The 16,557-nt window shown below is 40.1% G+C and overlaps 1 protein-coding gene across 1 annotated transcript; it reads right to left on the reverse strand.

The window, feature by feature from the left end:
* Window positions 1-1,342: 1,342 nt before the first annotated feature.
* ccn5 (cellular communication network factor 5) lies at window positions 1,343-7,901 on the reverse strand. The gene is made up of 5 exons (XM_044210027.1): window positions 7,747-7,901; window positions 6,270-6,486; window positions 5,542-5,790; window positions 3,919-4,160; window positions 1,343-3,004 (listed from the first exon to the last, which is right to left on the reverse strand). The coding sequence occupies exons 1-5, from the start codon at window positions 7,807-7,809 to the stop codon at window positions 2,717-2,719; spliced, it is 1,059 nt and encodes a 352-aa protein (XP_044065962.1). The 5' UTR covers window positions 7,810-7,901; the 3' UTR covers window positions 1,343-2,716.
* Window positions 7,902-16,557: the final 8,656 nt, after the last annotated feature.

Consider the following 16,557-nt stretch of genomic DNA (forward strand, 5'->3'; position numbering starts at 1 on the left):
GCAATTGAAGGAAAGATGAATGCGGCCAAGTACAGAGATCCTGGAAAAAAACCTCTTCCAGACTGCTCAGGACCTCAGGTTGGGCCGAAGGTTCACCTTCCAACAAGACAATGACCCTAAGCACACAGCTAAAATAACAAAGGAGTGGCTTCGGAACAACTCTGTGACTATTCTTGACTGACCCAGCCAGAGCCCTGACCTAAACCCAATTGAGCATCTCTGGAGAGACCTGAAAATGGCTGTCCACCAACGTTCACCATCCAAACTGACGAAAATGGAAAGGATCTGCAAGGAAGAATGGCAGAGGATCCCCAAATCCAGGTGTGGAAAACTTGTTGCATCATTCCCAATGACTCATGGCTGTACTAGCTCAAAAGGGTGCTTCTACTCAATACTGAGCAAAGGGTCTGAATACTTATGACAATGTGCTATTACAGTTTTTCTTTTTTAATACATTTCTTTTCTGTCAAGATGGGGTGCTGAGTGTACATTAATGAGAAATAAAATGAACTTTTTTGATTTTAGCATATGGCTGCAATGAAACAAAGAGTGAAAAATTTAAAGGGGTCTGAATACTTTCCCTACCCACTGTATGTGTATCATGTCTGTCGTCAGAGTTGACTGTGTTATGACTCAGAGAAAGTAAGATTTTTTATGCAAATTGCAGGGGCGTGTCACAAGCCCAAAAGTGTGGTCTGACAATAAAGTTGTTCTGTATACTACAGGTGTTGCTGGAGTTTTGACCTCTTCAGACTTTTCCCTTCTCCATGCACCTTGAAAGTAGGTGAAGTTGTGCCAGAAAGCCCTTCTCTGCTTAGGATTGTCATACAGGAACAAGCAGAAAGGGACAAGACATGGTGTGAAACAGTCCTCAAATTAAAAACAATAAACTACAGCTGCAGCTCACCTCTAGTCTTCACTTCAAAATGTATTATGTTCTGGTGATAAAGCTATTGCACTGTCCTCACTCTCAGCAGTATATTCTTTTGTCCACTAGATGTCAGGATGTCTAATGAGGTGATCTGGTCTGACTGAAAAAGCTTTCAGAGGCTCAAGTGAGGAATTGTAAGGAAGTTAATAATAATACTATTAATTAATTTGGCTTAATTTTTCATATGAAATACCAAAAATGAATTCTGTGGTGTTGTGTATTTCTGTGCGCTTGAAACAAGTTTTTAACATCTCATCAACAAAGGAAGAAGTGTACTGTACAATAATTATTGATGAGTGATGACTTGAAATGTTGGGAAAAGGTATGTAAAAAGCTACAGTCTGTGACTAATCTGAATAAATCTGTGAATACTATATTATGAAAATATATAAATCAAAAACACAAACATCATTGAGAGTAAAAATGCAGGATATTGAAAAAAAAAAACACTATATATAAGAGACACCTGTCCAGGATTATTTACAACAAAACAGAAAATGAAGAAATAAGTGCAATGTCATCTGACTACAAACACACAAACAAAACTGTACAAGTTAAAAGTTGCATTGCTCACGTCAGGAAACAATATCTGTCAACACAAAGGTTGGGGTCATTCTGTGGCATAAATCAAACAAACATATTTTTAAACCATTGAAATTTGCTCTTAAAGACATATGGTTGGGTGGTTAGCAGTGAAAATCTGTCTTTAAAACTATCGTTATGACCAAATTAACATCATGGCTAATTGTCCTCAATTCATAGTTTAGGTTAGAAAAAATGTTTGAATTACAAGAAATTATTTTTCTTGACCCAGATACGGTTATGCAAAATTACTCAAATTTAATTGGGACAATTTTTAACCCAGTGTAAAAAAAAATCTAGGGATTACTTCTGATCCCAACCTACATTTTGAGATCCATAAGACCAGTTCAGTCCTGCTTTTTCCAAATAAGGAATATTGCAAGAATCAGCTTGCCCAACTTCAGCCCAAATATTTGGAAAAAGTCGAACATGCTTTTATTGCAGCACGCCTTGACTACTATGCTTGTTCAGCAGCCTCACCATTTTTAGTTTCTCTTCAGACAAGGCATTACATGACACCTCTGTACTTAAAGGAGTTGTTGTGACCTCTGACCTCTAAGAGGAAAAGTCTCAGAAAAGACAAATCAGTGCATCTTTTGTAAAGGGACAGTTCACCCCAAAATCAAAAATACATATTTTCCCTCTTACCTGTAGTGCTATTTATCCATCTAGATTGTTTTGGTGTGAGCTGCCGAGTTCAAAAAATGCAAGAATCTTTACAGCCCACTTGTTTTCTTAGTTCTATAACTTTTACTTTGTGGGTTATACACTTATTTCCCCTTGTTTTATATATTTTCTCTGTCTCTTATATGTCCCTCTTTCCCCTGTCTTCTTCCCATAAAGCACTTTGTAGCATCTGTGTTAAAAACTGCTATATACAGTAATTAAGTTTGCTTGCATGCTTTCTCTAGATGCCAAATCATTTTGATTCATCGATAAGGTCAAAACCACCAGTATAATGGCTTCCCAAGGTGTAGGAGTATAAAGGAGTTGTGAAGAAGTGCAGATTGTACATGTGTGAAGGTCAACGTTCATCACAACTCAATCACAGTTTTTATCTACAGTTCTAATTTTCTCTTTCAAGGTCCATTGAATGGAGGACGCCTGGTGGTATATAATGTTTTTCTCACTGTCCGGCCCTCGAATCAGTCAGTGAAGTCTTCTGAATGAATCAGTGCTCATACGGGCCAATCAGGGCCTGTATCAGGGCCTGTATCCCCACAGAGCAGGGTTACTGTAAGGTGAGTAGGGGCAGTTGTTATGACAAACACATGAGTGGATCATCATCACAGCTCGCTGTAGCAGTCTGCCGGTGGGGCAGCGGAAGGTCACCTCAGCAGTGGTGGTTTGATAAGGTGTGCAGCAGCGAGAGTCTGTGCACAGTCCACAGTATCGGAGCTGGTAGGCATGAGTGCTGTAGCAGCCCTGGTGAACGAGCCGAATGGGCCCCGGTGATGTGTAGCTGGCCTTGCACCGCCTCTGCCTTCCCCACTGGGAAAACAGCATGCACAAACAAACACATACAGAGGCAAGTCAGAAAGAAATCCCAGTAAGCAATGCAGTGATTTGGGTATTTGCAGGTCAAAAGATGCCTAGGTGTCTAGGTCAAAGCTAGGCTAGGTTTTTTTGAAAAGTTTTTCAGACATCTAGGTTACACATAGCTGTTGTTTCAACATTTCAGTGGCAATATTTCATTGTGGAGCAGATGCTAACTACATGTTAAAATATAGCTATTAAAATGTTGTTAAAATTACAGTTATATGTCAGCAAGACATCTTAAAAACATTAAATCTATACCTAAATTTATTCCACTTTTATCCTAGCTGCTGTAATTTCTTTTGTCCTGCAAATCACCAAATCAATGCTTTACTGGGAGTTCAGTTTTAGTTATGTAACTACATCTGAGCTGCAGAGATGCTATAGAGGAATGTAGAAACTCATAGGTCAACTTATCTAACCAGTAAGCCTGAATGGCAAAGAAGAAAATCTGATCAGAAGTGACAATGACATACGTTTTCCACTAATTCACGAACATGGCATTCATGACTGGCTGAAAATCCTTTAACTACAACTTAGCACTGCAGGACTTTTTCAGTCAGCAGATCATCAGACTTCATTATAAAAGTCACTCACTCAGTTCTTTGTAAAAGTCACTTTTGTTCACCCTAATCACAATAAACATATTTTCACGTACCCCTTGTTGTATCTATATGCACACAGTTGCTCAGGTTTTGGATATATGTTTATGAGAAACTCTGTTTCCCTTTATTGTATTTAACAATAAATTTAACGTATTGACCCAAACTCAGCACATAAAACCAAACAACATAATGGAATATATGAAGAGATAGAACCTGATTCAGGCAGTGGGAATCAGAAGAAATCACAATGTGATTGGAGCTCACCATGGGTTTCCTTGACGCAGGCTGAACTGTATGGCAAGGCCGCACTTTACAAAGCCGAGTTTCCATTTGCAGCTTGCAGGCTGGGTTCTGGTTAGAAACCCGTGTGGAGACCCCTGCCCCACAGCTCTGGGAACAGGCACTCCACTGGGTGCTCTGCTCTATACAGGTGGACGCAGGTGGGACTAGTTTGTTGAGAGGATGATCCCTTGGGAGAGCTGGCCACAACCTGGTGGGTCTCATGGCTAAAGAAACCAAATAAAACAATGACTAGAGTTAGAAACAAATTCAAATCGCATCCACAGTTCATGTTGCAGCATGCGCAATAACAGGTTTTAGCCTCACAGTTTGAGAACCTCTGCACTAAACTAAACTAAACGAGATGCTGATTGGACTCATTCACCCCAGTGACTCACATCCAGTAAATTTAATATCTCATCTGATTGTTTTTTGCTCACAAAAACTTCAATTCAAATCTAATCCAGTGCTTTGGACTTTTGAGAATATAAAAATCCAAAACAGCATATTGTTCCTCCCAAAACTAACATGTATAAGTCATAATAATCAGCTGATCTTCAGGAATGACATCGCAAGTTTTGTATTTAAGAACAAAATGTTCCATTGCTGCTCTCATCATGTTGTTTGACTTCGACAGTGTTTTGAATTCCAGATGTTTTTAGAGTGGCTTCATTTCTCGAACACCCCCTCTCACTTACTTACACACTTTCCTTCAAATGGGGTAATAGTCTCTACATGGTTTCATATGTTTAATTGTTACACAGCTGAGTGCTTGTTGTTATGAAACTAGGAGACTTGGTGACTGCAAAAAAAAAATATGTTTTCACTTTTCCAGAAAAATGTGGGATATATTTGGACTTTGTGAGTTTTCCTTTGGCCGGACACACCCCAGTTTAATGCAAAAATGCTCCAGTAAAAACTTCCAGACATGACCACCAGTGACAAACCCTGGAAGAATTAGGAAGAATTATGTTGCCACATGGATTGATCATCAATGAGCAACATTTGTAGCTGTGAAATCCAGTGATATTGTATGTGGAGATACATCTGGCACCAGATTCCTCACACTGGACAATATGTTGTAAATATCCAGCTCTGATGTCAGGATAAAATTTAAAGGAACATTTTGGGAAATATACTTATTTACTTTCTTGCAGCAAGGTGAAAACCACAAATGCTTGTTTTTACACTTGGGTTTTTATACGGATTAAACAAGTCAGAACATGTTAATTAGAGAGCTTTAGAGGTGCTAATAGGCAGATTTTGTTAACTTTGGACAGAGCTAGGCTAGCTGTTTCCTCCTATTTCCAGTCTTTATGCTAAGCTAAGCTAACCTGCTGCTGGATGTAGCTTAATATTTACTGTACAGACATGAGAGTTGTATCAATCATCTCATCTAACTCCAGATAAGAAAGCTAATAAGCTTATTTTTTTAAATGTTGAACTCTTCAAAGTCTACCATGAAGCTTCTATTGTATTACTGCTGCTGCTAGTAAGACACATACTTTAAAATGTAAATTAAGGCCTGCATGGGAGGATATTTGATAGTTTCCTCCTTTAATGGTTGATTTAACCCTCGTAACTTATCCATCCACCTGTAGAGTTTACCTGTGATGACATCCTGAATGACTGTGTTCTCGAGGTTTTCACACACCCATTCCTTGCAGCATTTCCCTGGTAGCCGGATGTGTTGTGGGTTGGGACAGTCTGGAGTGGGAAGACGGGCATTCAGAGGGCAAGCTGGCACACAGCTCACCCCTCCACCTCTGCAGTGGCAGTAAGTGTCACAGGAGGGCTGAAACGACTGGCCCTCATGGTAAGTGATGCCGTTGACTTCACATCCCAGATCCTCCTGACCTGTACGAAACACACAGCACAGATGTCGTCTTAACTTTCTCAACCACACCTGCACAGGAAGTGAAATTATTAAGATATATGGGGGGGGGGCACAGCAGGGGAAAATGAGAGAGAGCGGTGAGGACACAGGAGCTGCTGTCCCTGCCAATGTAGTTTTATGGGAAACCAGTCCTCTCTACTGAGAAACTGAGGAGTCTGTTTTTCAATCCATGAGTGTTGTCTCTGCAATCTATCATGCTCAAAGGGCAGTCATTAGAGGAAATGTGTCAACAGCAGTCCTGGAAATAGAAGGTGAAACGTTTTGGAGTTCTGGCAGAGCGCCGTCACCCAGAAGCCCGTCCCGCTCTGCTGAGCAGACTTTAAACATGAACTATCTGTTTGTCCCACTCATGTTGACTGACTGAGGCTGTATGTCCTCCACTCTGTCTTACCCACACAGACATGGGCCTGGTTGTTTGCTTGTTAGAAGAGGCACTCACTGACACACTCCCCAGGGTCTCCGGGGAAGCTGGCGCTGTAGTCGCACTGCAGTCCTCTCTGGCTGTCGCAGGGAAACATCTCTGTGCAGGGCTCGCCTTGCTGCCGAGCACACACCTGGCAGCACCGGCAGCCATCCAGCACCAGTGGGACTCCTGAGGGGCACCGGGGGGCAGGTCCAGGGCAAAGGCAGGGCCTGTCACACACCTGGCACAACACCTGCAGGGACAACACACATGAAAACAGGTTAGATGATGATAGATCAAAAACTAGAAAATCATCTTTACCATCACCAGCACCACATTTATCATAATCATCATCTAAATTATTATCCTCATGACTATATTTTCACATGAGGCATAAAGAAAATATTATTGGTATTCTCAGAAACTGCACGCCGGTATCCAACACCATCAGGCCAAACCACTGTTTTCAATTACATGTATCTGATCCAAAACACAGGCGAGATCTGGACGAGCCAATTTAACTGGAGCAGAAAAATCCCTTCATTGCTTTGTGACACTGTATAGAAACACAGTTCACCACTTGTTTTTCACTCACTGATGCACAAGATAATGCTACTGCATTGCAATTCTACAAATATACACTGTAAAAACATAACACATTATTTCTTTACTGTTCAACTTTAAACCAGAGAGCAAGCTGATAAAATTGTCCTTGAATATGCTGACAATCTGGTGCCATAAGAGTTATGTCAACATGACTTTGACTAAGTTGATTTGCTTATCCTTAGGGCTGAAATGATTTGTCAATTAATAACAGAAAATTAATTGGCAACCATTTTGATGATCATTTCTCGCTCTTTTGATTCATTTTTCAAGCATAAATGCCAAAACTTCTTTAGTTCCAGCTTCTCAAATGTGAGGATTTGCTCCTTTTCCTTGTCTTATGTGATCATAAACTGAATATCTTTGGGTTTTGAACTGTTATCCGGACAAAACAAGTAACTTTTATAGCAATTTAGTAAATTGTGACGGGCAATCATTTTCTGACATTTGATAGACCAAACAGCCAATCAATTAATCATGAAAATAATCGACAGATATTAAAAAATTCAAATTGTTAGTTACAGCCCTACTTGTCTCATCATAGTTGCATATCTTTCACACAGAGCTGTCTGTGACCTTATTTCTGTCCAGACAGGATGACTGTAATCACTCTTCTCAGGGTAGACAAGAAGTTCCTCCATACGTAAAATAAATAAAATAACTACAGATCATGAATTAACGATCACACTGAGACTCTGCCTCTGTTATTACATATACAGAAAAAAATCTTCAATAATATTTACCAATCTCGTAACAATAAAGTGAGCCAAGAAAAATCACACGAAATCAGCTTCATTGTTTGAACTTCCACGCCTACACTCTCTCTCTCTCTCTCACACACACACACACACACCACATAATCGTCTCATTCAGAACAAACTACTGTTGAGTAAGCAGGAACAGGCCTCACCTGTGTAGCCACACACAGCAGTACAGCCAGAGCTATCACACAGTCACACAGCAGTCGGTCCATGGGGGCTTGTGTTGCTGATGGAGCTCAGTCTGTCTCACTAACCTGTGTGGCAGTGTGGTGCGACCAGTGCAGCTGTTTGCTAACTGCTCATTCTTGCGCCTGCTGACATTTATAAAGTCTGGACTCTGATGTCACAGGCTGACTACCGTGTAAACAGCCACTGGACCAGCATCAGAAATGTTTCACATTCCTCCTCCCTGCTGCCCATTTCCACTTCCAGACAAACACACACACACACCTCCACCCCCAAGTCTTTCCCCTCTTTTTCCTCTCCTCCCTCTCTTTCCAGTCTTGTGGTGTTCTAAGTTTACACAGCTTAACACGAGCTGAGGGGAGAAAAATACATTAGCCCAGTTGTTTATAAGTCACACTACCTCCAGGGCTTTTGTGGCGACGATTCCGATTTAAGCTTTTATCTTGCTAATGTTTTTACAAGCTGCTGCTTCACTGTCTGGTCAGTTACATATAGTAGCCGATCTTTTGAAAGGATAGATATAGAGCAGATATTCCCACAATTTAATCTTTCCTCCCGAAATCTAAAATACTTCTGAAACCCATGTGTAACTTCAGCCAGACTTAAAAGAGATTAAATCCTCCTCTTCCCTCTGGTTACCATGGTGCAAGGGCAGCATGTCTGAGGTTGGCATGAACTTGAATCATCATGATCTCTTCTACTGTGAAAGAAGTTTGCCTCTGAAGAGAATTAAAATAGGAGCCTGGAAGCAAACACTGTCAAAGGACCTCCTCAGAGGCCACAAGGACACCTTGTGTTAGACAGAACATAGCTGAGCTGCTTCATTGAATTACTGCAGAGGCATCTTCGTTAACCCATGCAGCATTTGTGTTGTGTCCATGCTAGCAGCTCCATGAGTCTGTACTAGACACAGCGGTGCTCTGAGCTAAATGTCAGCATGCTAACATGCTCATTATGACAATGCTAACCTGCTGATGTTTAGCAGGTGTAATGTACTACTGACATCATCTTAGTGTGCCATGTTAGCATTAGCTAATTAGCACTAAACACAGCTGAGGCTGATGGGAACGTTTTTCAGGTGTTTCTCATAAACCACAGTGTAGTGGCAACTTGTTAAAAACCTTCCTCGCCACGTGTTGCAGGATGTAAAGGGTTCTGACTCATGTAGTCAACAGTCACTTCTGGAGGCTAATGACTCCCCTTGGTCAAAATAAAACAAAAATGTATCCATATACAATGATGGATTATCAAAACTGACCTTATCCTGAAATTGGCTTTCCTATAACTAAAATATGGTCTACAATCTATGGTAAGAAAAATTGTTGCTCCACATCTTGCTCCATTAACTTGCACTAAGTGCACTTGAAGAAAAACAACCCAAATTGTCCAATAGCAGGACAGAGTAGTGGAGCACAAGTCTTAATAGGGCAAAACAAACCATGTAACCACCAACTGTAAACCATGCAACGTGGCTCTTAAGTATTGGAAACATTTTGACGTGATAATGGTGCTCAGAGGATCACCAAACTCATTCAGATACATCATCTGGGAACCATGATTGTCTCTAACAACTTTTGCTCCAATCAATCAAGTAGATGTTATGATGTTTCACTGGATAAGTTTTGACCTGCTGGTGCTAGAAAAAAAGGTCAGAGGATCACCAAAGTCATTAGTGTTGATCCTCTGGGGACCATGAATGTCTGTACCACATTTCATGGCAATCCATCCAGTAGTTGTTGATATATGTCACTCTGGACCAAAGTGGTGTCTACCTACTGACATTGCCATCCCTAAAGCAGCCATGGCTAAAAATGCATAAAAGGACATTACAGAAAAACATTTCTTATCATAGTTACATACATATAGCATGTTACAAGGATGCAGTCATAGCTACAACATGCCTGAATCTAAACACTATAGCAAAAAGGCTGCAGTCATTGAAACATAAAGTAAGCTATTCATGGTTAAGGGATTCAGTCAAAAGTAAAACCAGATTTCTGAATTTCAACATCAGACATTTCACACAGAGCTGGGTGGACAGTAAAGACATTCAGTGATGAGTTATAAATAGAAGGAGACAGAGAGAAAGATAGAGAAGAGGAAAGTATGTGTGTCCCAGGCAGGTGGGCTCCAGCCGGCCAGCCAGTGTAGATGCACTGCAAGGCCTCAAATTCAGCTTTCTCTGAAAACGATGCTTTCCTTGCCACCACTCCATGTGTTTTCCATGCTCTCCAAGAATGAAAGAGGCTGGAAGGATTGCACTGTAATAGGCAGCTCCACTGTAACATAGTTTGGAAGAATATCTCAAACTATTGTATCACTGAAATCTTGCTTAGGCTATTATTTTGTATGAAAAAGCCTCTCTCAGTGCTTAAGATTTTGAATACAACATGCATCTTGTATGATCCTAAGTATACTTTGTAGGACACATTGTATGAATAGACTGTTAGTCTAGCTTCATTATTCTTGATCTATGAACAACTACTGTGTGCAAAGGATTTAGCCAAGTCATAACATCAACAACTGCTGCCAGTATCAGTCATAGTGAAATCATACAGTATCTGCCAATTCAAACCAAGAGAGGCAGAGAAGGCTCAACAATTTTTTCCAGAGCAGTTATATTTTGGAGCGCTCTCCAAGTTTCACTCTCACTGACAGGGGACACTTCTGAAGAAACCCACAAATCTTGTACAATGACCCTCATTCAGTTTGGGTGAATATTATTTTGGTATGTGATGGTATGTGGGAAAAGCCCATTGGATTCCTTGCTGATTCACAAATGCAAAAACTGTAGATCAAAGTAATGAAAATATTATTCGTCCTGTAAATGTTAGAAAAGAATGCAGTGCTGAAAGAAAGGAAAATCACTCTACCAAATCTATCACTGTTGAGCAAAAATGTCTAACACATGTTCAGAAAAGCTTTTGGGTCCAACAACCCAAAAATACCTCAGGGTAGATTCAGACTATTGATAATGATACTCAGAGTAGCAGTGTTTAAATCACATTCACAGATGTGAAACCTTGCAGTTCTGTTTTGTCGATATTTAATTTGTCAAGATAGTTTCACAGAAATCAGAGAGCATCAGGTGTTGATTTAATATCACATTAGTGATCAACAATTTCGGTCCCTTACTTTGGTCCAGACCAAAATATCTTAACAACTAATGGATGGATTGCCGTGAAATTTTCTACAGGCATTCATGGTTCCCAGAGGATGTATCCTACTAACTTTGGTAATTCCCTGACTTTTCCTCTAGCGCCACCATGAGGTTGACATTTGTGTTTTTTGTGCCACGTCTCAACGACTACTTGGTGGATTGCCATGAAATGTATGCGCCCCTCAAGATGAATTGTACTAACTTTGGTGATCCCCTGATCCCCTTTACACCTAACACCATCAACAGGTCAAATTATTAATTTGTCCAATACTTTGGTTAATGACCAAAAATTCCTGCAAAACTAATGACATTCCCATAAGCCTTAGCTGTGCATTGTGTTTAGTTGTAATAAGGAAATATTAGCATGCTCATGCGCTAAACTAAGACGGCAAATATGGTAAACATTATACCTGCTAGCATTGTCATTTTGAGCATGTTAGCATGCTGATGCTAGCATTTAGTTCAAAGCACCCTGCTAATACCCTACACATTTTTAGGTTTGTGCTTTTCTGAAAAATATTTTTATACCCCCAACATTTGTGACTTCAGCAAACCCAGACAATATTCAAGTTTGCCAGTTCGTGGGCTGTGACTGATCTGAGTGTGTCTCAGAATAAACAGGCTGTGGGCTGTAATAGCCACAAATAATACTCAAATCTTTTCCCAGGGCAATATTTGACACATAACATGCAGAGCAGCTTCAAGTGCACTTGGTAATTGGTGTCTGAGGTTTTGGCACCATGTGTCGCTGAAAGTTTTCCAGTCATTGGCAGGTTGGATCTGCCTGATCTGCAGGTATCCTTTAATGAAGAGGGCAGATTAGCAAACAGCATGCAAGTCCAGCTTTGCAGCCTTGAGTCAGAAAGCACACGTGAGTTACAGTCTATTCATGATGTTGATGTACTGAGTTATACTGACTCATTATTCCAGTAAGGATCTTGGAGAGGGAATGTAATGACAGGCATCACTGGATCACCACCACACCCTGTAGGTCACAGACTGAGCTGTCCTAGTCCATTCAAAACACAATAAATGCTCACTGTGTCTGTTCTGTCTGCTTCTCTTCCGTCTTTCTTCATGTCTCTCCTACAACACACTCAGCAGCTCAAAGAGTTTCCTCTTACAAGGACATTGATTTGAAGTTTCTTTAAAACATTGTAGATAATGTCATCTTTCGTTAACATTGGCTTTGAAATCAAATGGCAAAGCTTGATGACTTTCTCATTTTTGTGTTGTATGAATCTTGACAGTAGCCTGAAAAGTGGAAGAAGTGCAGCTTTAAACAACTCAGTCATAAAACTTTTAATAGGGATGGAACATTTGCCCAACATTTACATAACATAATGAACAGCAGCAAAAGTACTTTCACCACTAAGATGGCCAGGCGTTTCCTCTGAAATCACTCTTGCGAAACTGCAGAGGAAATACTGCAGGTGCACAGCTATTATATGATGTAATAGGCTATAACTTAAATTGTAATGAGTGGTCTAAATATATCCCAAAAAACAAACAAACTGAGACATGATTTAATTCCACCTAGACACTCAGCCAGAGACTAAACACAGTAATTACCTAAATTCCACACACCAAAAGTCTAAAAACGTCCTAAAACAGAATCAAAAACCACAAAATGGAAACGTCCAAGAGAAAGGGAATTTTCTCAAGAACTGATTATGTAAGTTCTTTGGGCATGTGCATATTACTGCCCTTTATATGATTAATGTGTCAAGATGTGGTCCAGATGTAAGCACCTACAGTAAGAGACACACACACTCATAGCCGGGGCTCCTCCAACATGGATAACTCTAGCCGCAGCCAAAATGTTTTCCCTAATATGACACCTAAAATTCCAGGCATTCCAGCTCGATGTGTGAAAATCCCACAGTGTTGCCACAGGAACATCCAGAGCCGACGATAAGGACAGCATCCTGACCAAAGGTCATCTCCTGACGTACGCAGGGTTGAACTCACTGCCAAGTCTACAGCAACAAAAGGAAAGCACAGATCGTCCAGACGCTCATTCACACCTACTCATCATGACAGCTGCACGGACTGATGTTAGCAAAGGTAGAACTGTCTGCACAACATCACATGCTGTATCAAAACCCAAAGAGAAGAAGAATCTTGCTCTAATAACAAATGACAACTTCTTAACCTGTGCAGCTTCACATGTCAGACCTTAAACTATGGTGCTGAAAACGGGGTTTGGACAGGTACAATATGTGCAGTAATAATTGGGCGAGGGATCTCTTTGAATCTCTTCCTAATCTGAGATTTCTCAAGGGATGGCAATCAGTCTGTTGGTCAGCCTCCATGAGATTGATAGTTTTGTTTTTTAGTGAGATATCTCAGCAACTACTGGATGGATTGCCAATGACATTCATGGTGCCCAGAAGATGAATCCATATTGACTTTGGTGAGACCCCACCCTTTCATCTGACACCACCAAACAGGTCAAAGTTTTTACATATGCAGTGAAATATATCAACATCTGTTGCATGGATTGGCACAAATGTTTGTACAGACATTCATGGTTCACCGATGATACATCCTAATGCCTTTGGTGATGCTCTGACTTTTCCTCCAGCGCCACCATGAGGTTGACATTTGTGGTTTTGAGAGAAATGTCTTGACAGCCATTGGCTGGATTGCCATAAACTTTAATGTCCCCCTCAAGATTTTAATAACTTTGGTTATCCTATAACTTTTTATGTAGCGCCATCATGAGGTAAAAATTTATATCTATTATGACCAAATGACCAGCCTCAGCTGCACTTTGTGTTTAGTAAATGTTAGCATGCTAACATGCTACACTAAGATGGTGAACATGGTAAACATAATATTTGCTTAACACCAGCATATTAGCATTGTCATTGTGAGCATGTTAGCATGCTGATGTTAGCATTTAACTCAAAGCACCACTGTGCCTAAGTATAGCCTCACCGAGACTATTATGGCTGAAGATTCTTAGTCTTGTTTTGTCGATTGATGTTGTTATAAAGCCCCCTGACACATTGGTTGTAATATCGGTCTGTATAAAAAAACTTGACCCATCATCCTCTCAATTATGTAAACTTTTTTTGTCCAAACCCAGATTCAGGAGGTGTTTGTGGAAAGCTGATTACAGCAACACAGAGTAGAAATAGCCTCCTCCATTCGTTGACACACCTAAACCAACAACACATCCATTTCTAGCTTCAGTTACTAAAAATAAATGAGAACAAATAAATAAGGAACAAGGATTCGATTCATCCAAGGCAACCACTTCCTAGCATGGTACACGGTGTCAATATTTTTAACAGAGATTGTGCTAACTTCAGGTAGAGGGAAGATATATTTTGCAGACAGCTGGAGACATCTGAAACACAGGACGCCTACTCAGGCTAGCCCCTGCTGGTGAGCTTAATGAGGACAAAGTTATTACAGACACGTTTACACTGTACTGGAAAACATCATTTTGAGCTGTGGACACATATGATTCTTCTGAAAGTAAAAGCATATGACACACTACAGAGGGAACATTAGAAGGACATTTAAAGAAATTTAGAAAGACATCAGCTGATGTTTGCATGATTGATTAGTTTAATCTGCTTTCTGGGAACCAGGGGGTACATCACACACCTAATTCTTCATATGTTTCTAACAAGGTGAATTATTCCAATCCATTTCCAGAAACAACACCAATAACATTTTGAGTACAGCTCAGTGTCCATGAGTGTAAAAGACTGACCACAGCTCTGAGATAAACAAAGAGTCCTGGACACACCACAGTGCTGTTTAACTGAATTATAGGTGAAATGGTTCAGTGATGGCATGACGTTGCAGTTGCCAATGTGTGGGAGTAGTCTGGGTGTGCTGTTGCTTTCCCAGAGCTAATTTGGAAACAGTCTGCAGGCATGCATTGTAACTTCTCACAATGTTTATAGATTTTCTTTAGATCAGTTTCTGGGAACCATTTTCACTTACACCCCGTCTTATGAGTGTGAGGGTGTAATGTAAAGGAACAGGGCTTTCACACTTTTAAACATGTTTAACATGTTTTAAAAGTTTTAAAGCCAGGGTTTATACATCAAAGGACACATTGCACTTGCTCTTGAACCAGATGCTGAACAGAGGCTTTTTATGTGGTGTGAGTATAAGTGACCTCTAGTGGCCAAGTAAGGATAGTTTAAATTGAGGAACAAGTTTGCATTTCATCATAGCTGCCTGAAAGCAACCGTGACCACTGTTACTCACTGACATAGTGAGACACAGTGTTTCCTGTTTGCTTTTTTTCTTATCCCCTTAAATTACAGAATATATGTTTTTACCCAACTAATGCTGTACACTTATATGTGATACAATAATATCTCATAATCATCAACTTACAGATATCTTGACAGTTTTGTTTCACAAGTCTACGGAACTGGTCTTCACATGACCTGCTGCTCTAAGCAATATTTTTATATTAAAACTGGATCAAATGATCACATGTAATGTGAGAAGGGTTGCACAGATAATTACCAACTCTGCAGTTCCTCTCAGCTCTACAGATGGCAGCAGTGTTCAGTTAAAACAAAAGTTAGCGACTAGCTGGTGAACACAGTGGAGCATTTAGCAGCTACAGATCCAGATATTTCTATCAGAAGTTAGTGGAGAACAAACCAGAGATAACAGGTAGAGTCAATACTGGACATTTGTCAGGTGGACACAAATACGACTCCAAATGAATGCTAATGTTGCCCCATGTCTGCTTGATGTGTAAATAAGCAACAGTTTGCTAACACATTACCATTTTAACTTTATATAGTGATAATATATCAGTGTTGTGTTTACGCTTTGTTGCGTTGCCCCCAGGTGGTCCAAAAAACATCTATCAATAGAGGTTTAAATTTGACGACCTTTAGACCAACAAAAATTAATAAATAAATAGTCAGATTTCTTTACCAGAATTGTTTCTTTTCACTGTGGAAAAGGCTTTGCAGCAGCAATTAGACCTTCATGTAGGGAAATCAATTTTACAGAAACTGTAACTGAAAACGCAGGTAGCGTTTGGGGGACTTGGACTCTTGTCCTACTGTATGTATTTCTAAAAATCCTGGATACTTAATGGAACAGAGCCATCATTAATGCTATTAGTAACACCTGTGCTTTTCCTGTTATGACAATTTTTAATGTCATATTAAATAACATTTTGTGAACATGCTCTACAAGATTTGGATATTAACTGAACAATGCAAATGTATAAGTATGTACTGCAATTAGAAAGGCGTTTACATGCGTAGCCCTGTATTAAAACAGCTGTAGCAGTGATTTATGAATGTGGGAAGATCTGTAGGAAGTATTGCGAAATGTCCGGCAGACACTCCTCCTCCATCACACAGACCTACTTTACTCTGCTCTGATGTGACGGAGGTTGAAAAGCTTGGTGCAGTGTTTGAAAAGCACTGAGAAATCAATGCTGTGCTGTAGATGAAAGGATAGGCAGACAAATACTGCTTTGATATGATGGAGGATGAAAAGAAAAGGTTTTTTATTGGCCAGGGACTGAACCTGGGCCAACTGTAATCACAAAGTCTTGACATACAATTAAATTGTAGAGGATAAATACAGCTTATTTCCATTGTGTTCCTCG

The sequence above is a fragment of the Siniperca chuatsi genome, linkage group LG10, assembly GCF_020085105.1.
Source record: "Siniperca chuatsi isolate FFG_IHB_CAS linkage group LG10, ASM2008510v1, whole genome shotgun sequence".
Lineage (NCBI taxonomy): Eukaryota > Metazoa > Chordata > Actinopteri > Centrarchiformes > Sinipercidae > Siniperca > Siniperca chuatsi.

Excerpts from the sequence above, each read along its gene's own strand:
- ccn5 (XM_044210027.1), bottom strand. The coding sequence starts at position 7,809 with ATGGACCGACTGCTGTGTGACTGTGTGATAGCTCTGGCTGTACTGCTG. Across the intron at positions 6,487-7,746 it reads TGCTGTGTGTGGCTACACAG|GTGTTGTGCCAGGTGTGTGA; the intron begins GTGAGGCCTGTT and ends TTGTCCCTGCAG. Across the intron at positions 4,161-5,541 it reads CATTCAGGATGTCATCACAG|CCATGAGACCCACCAGGTTG; the intron begins GTAAACTCTACA and ends TGGTTTCTTTAG.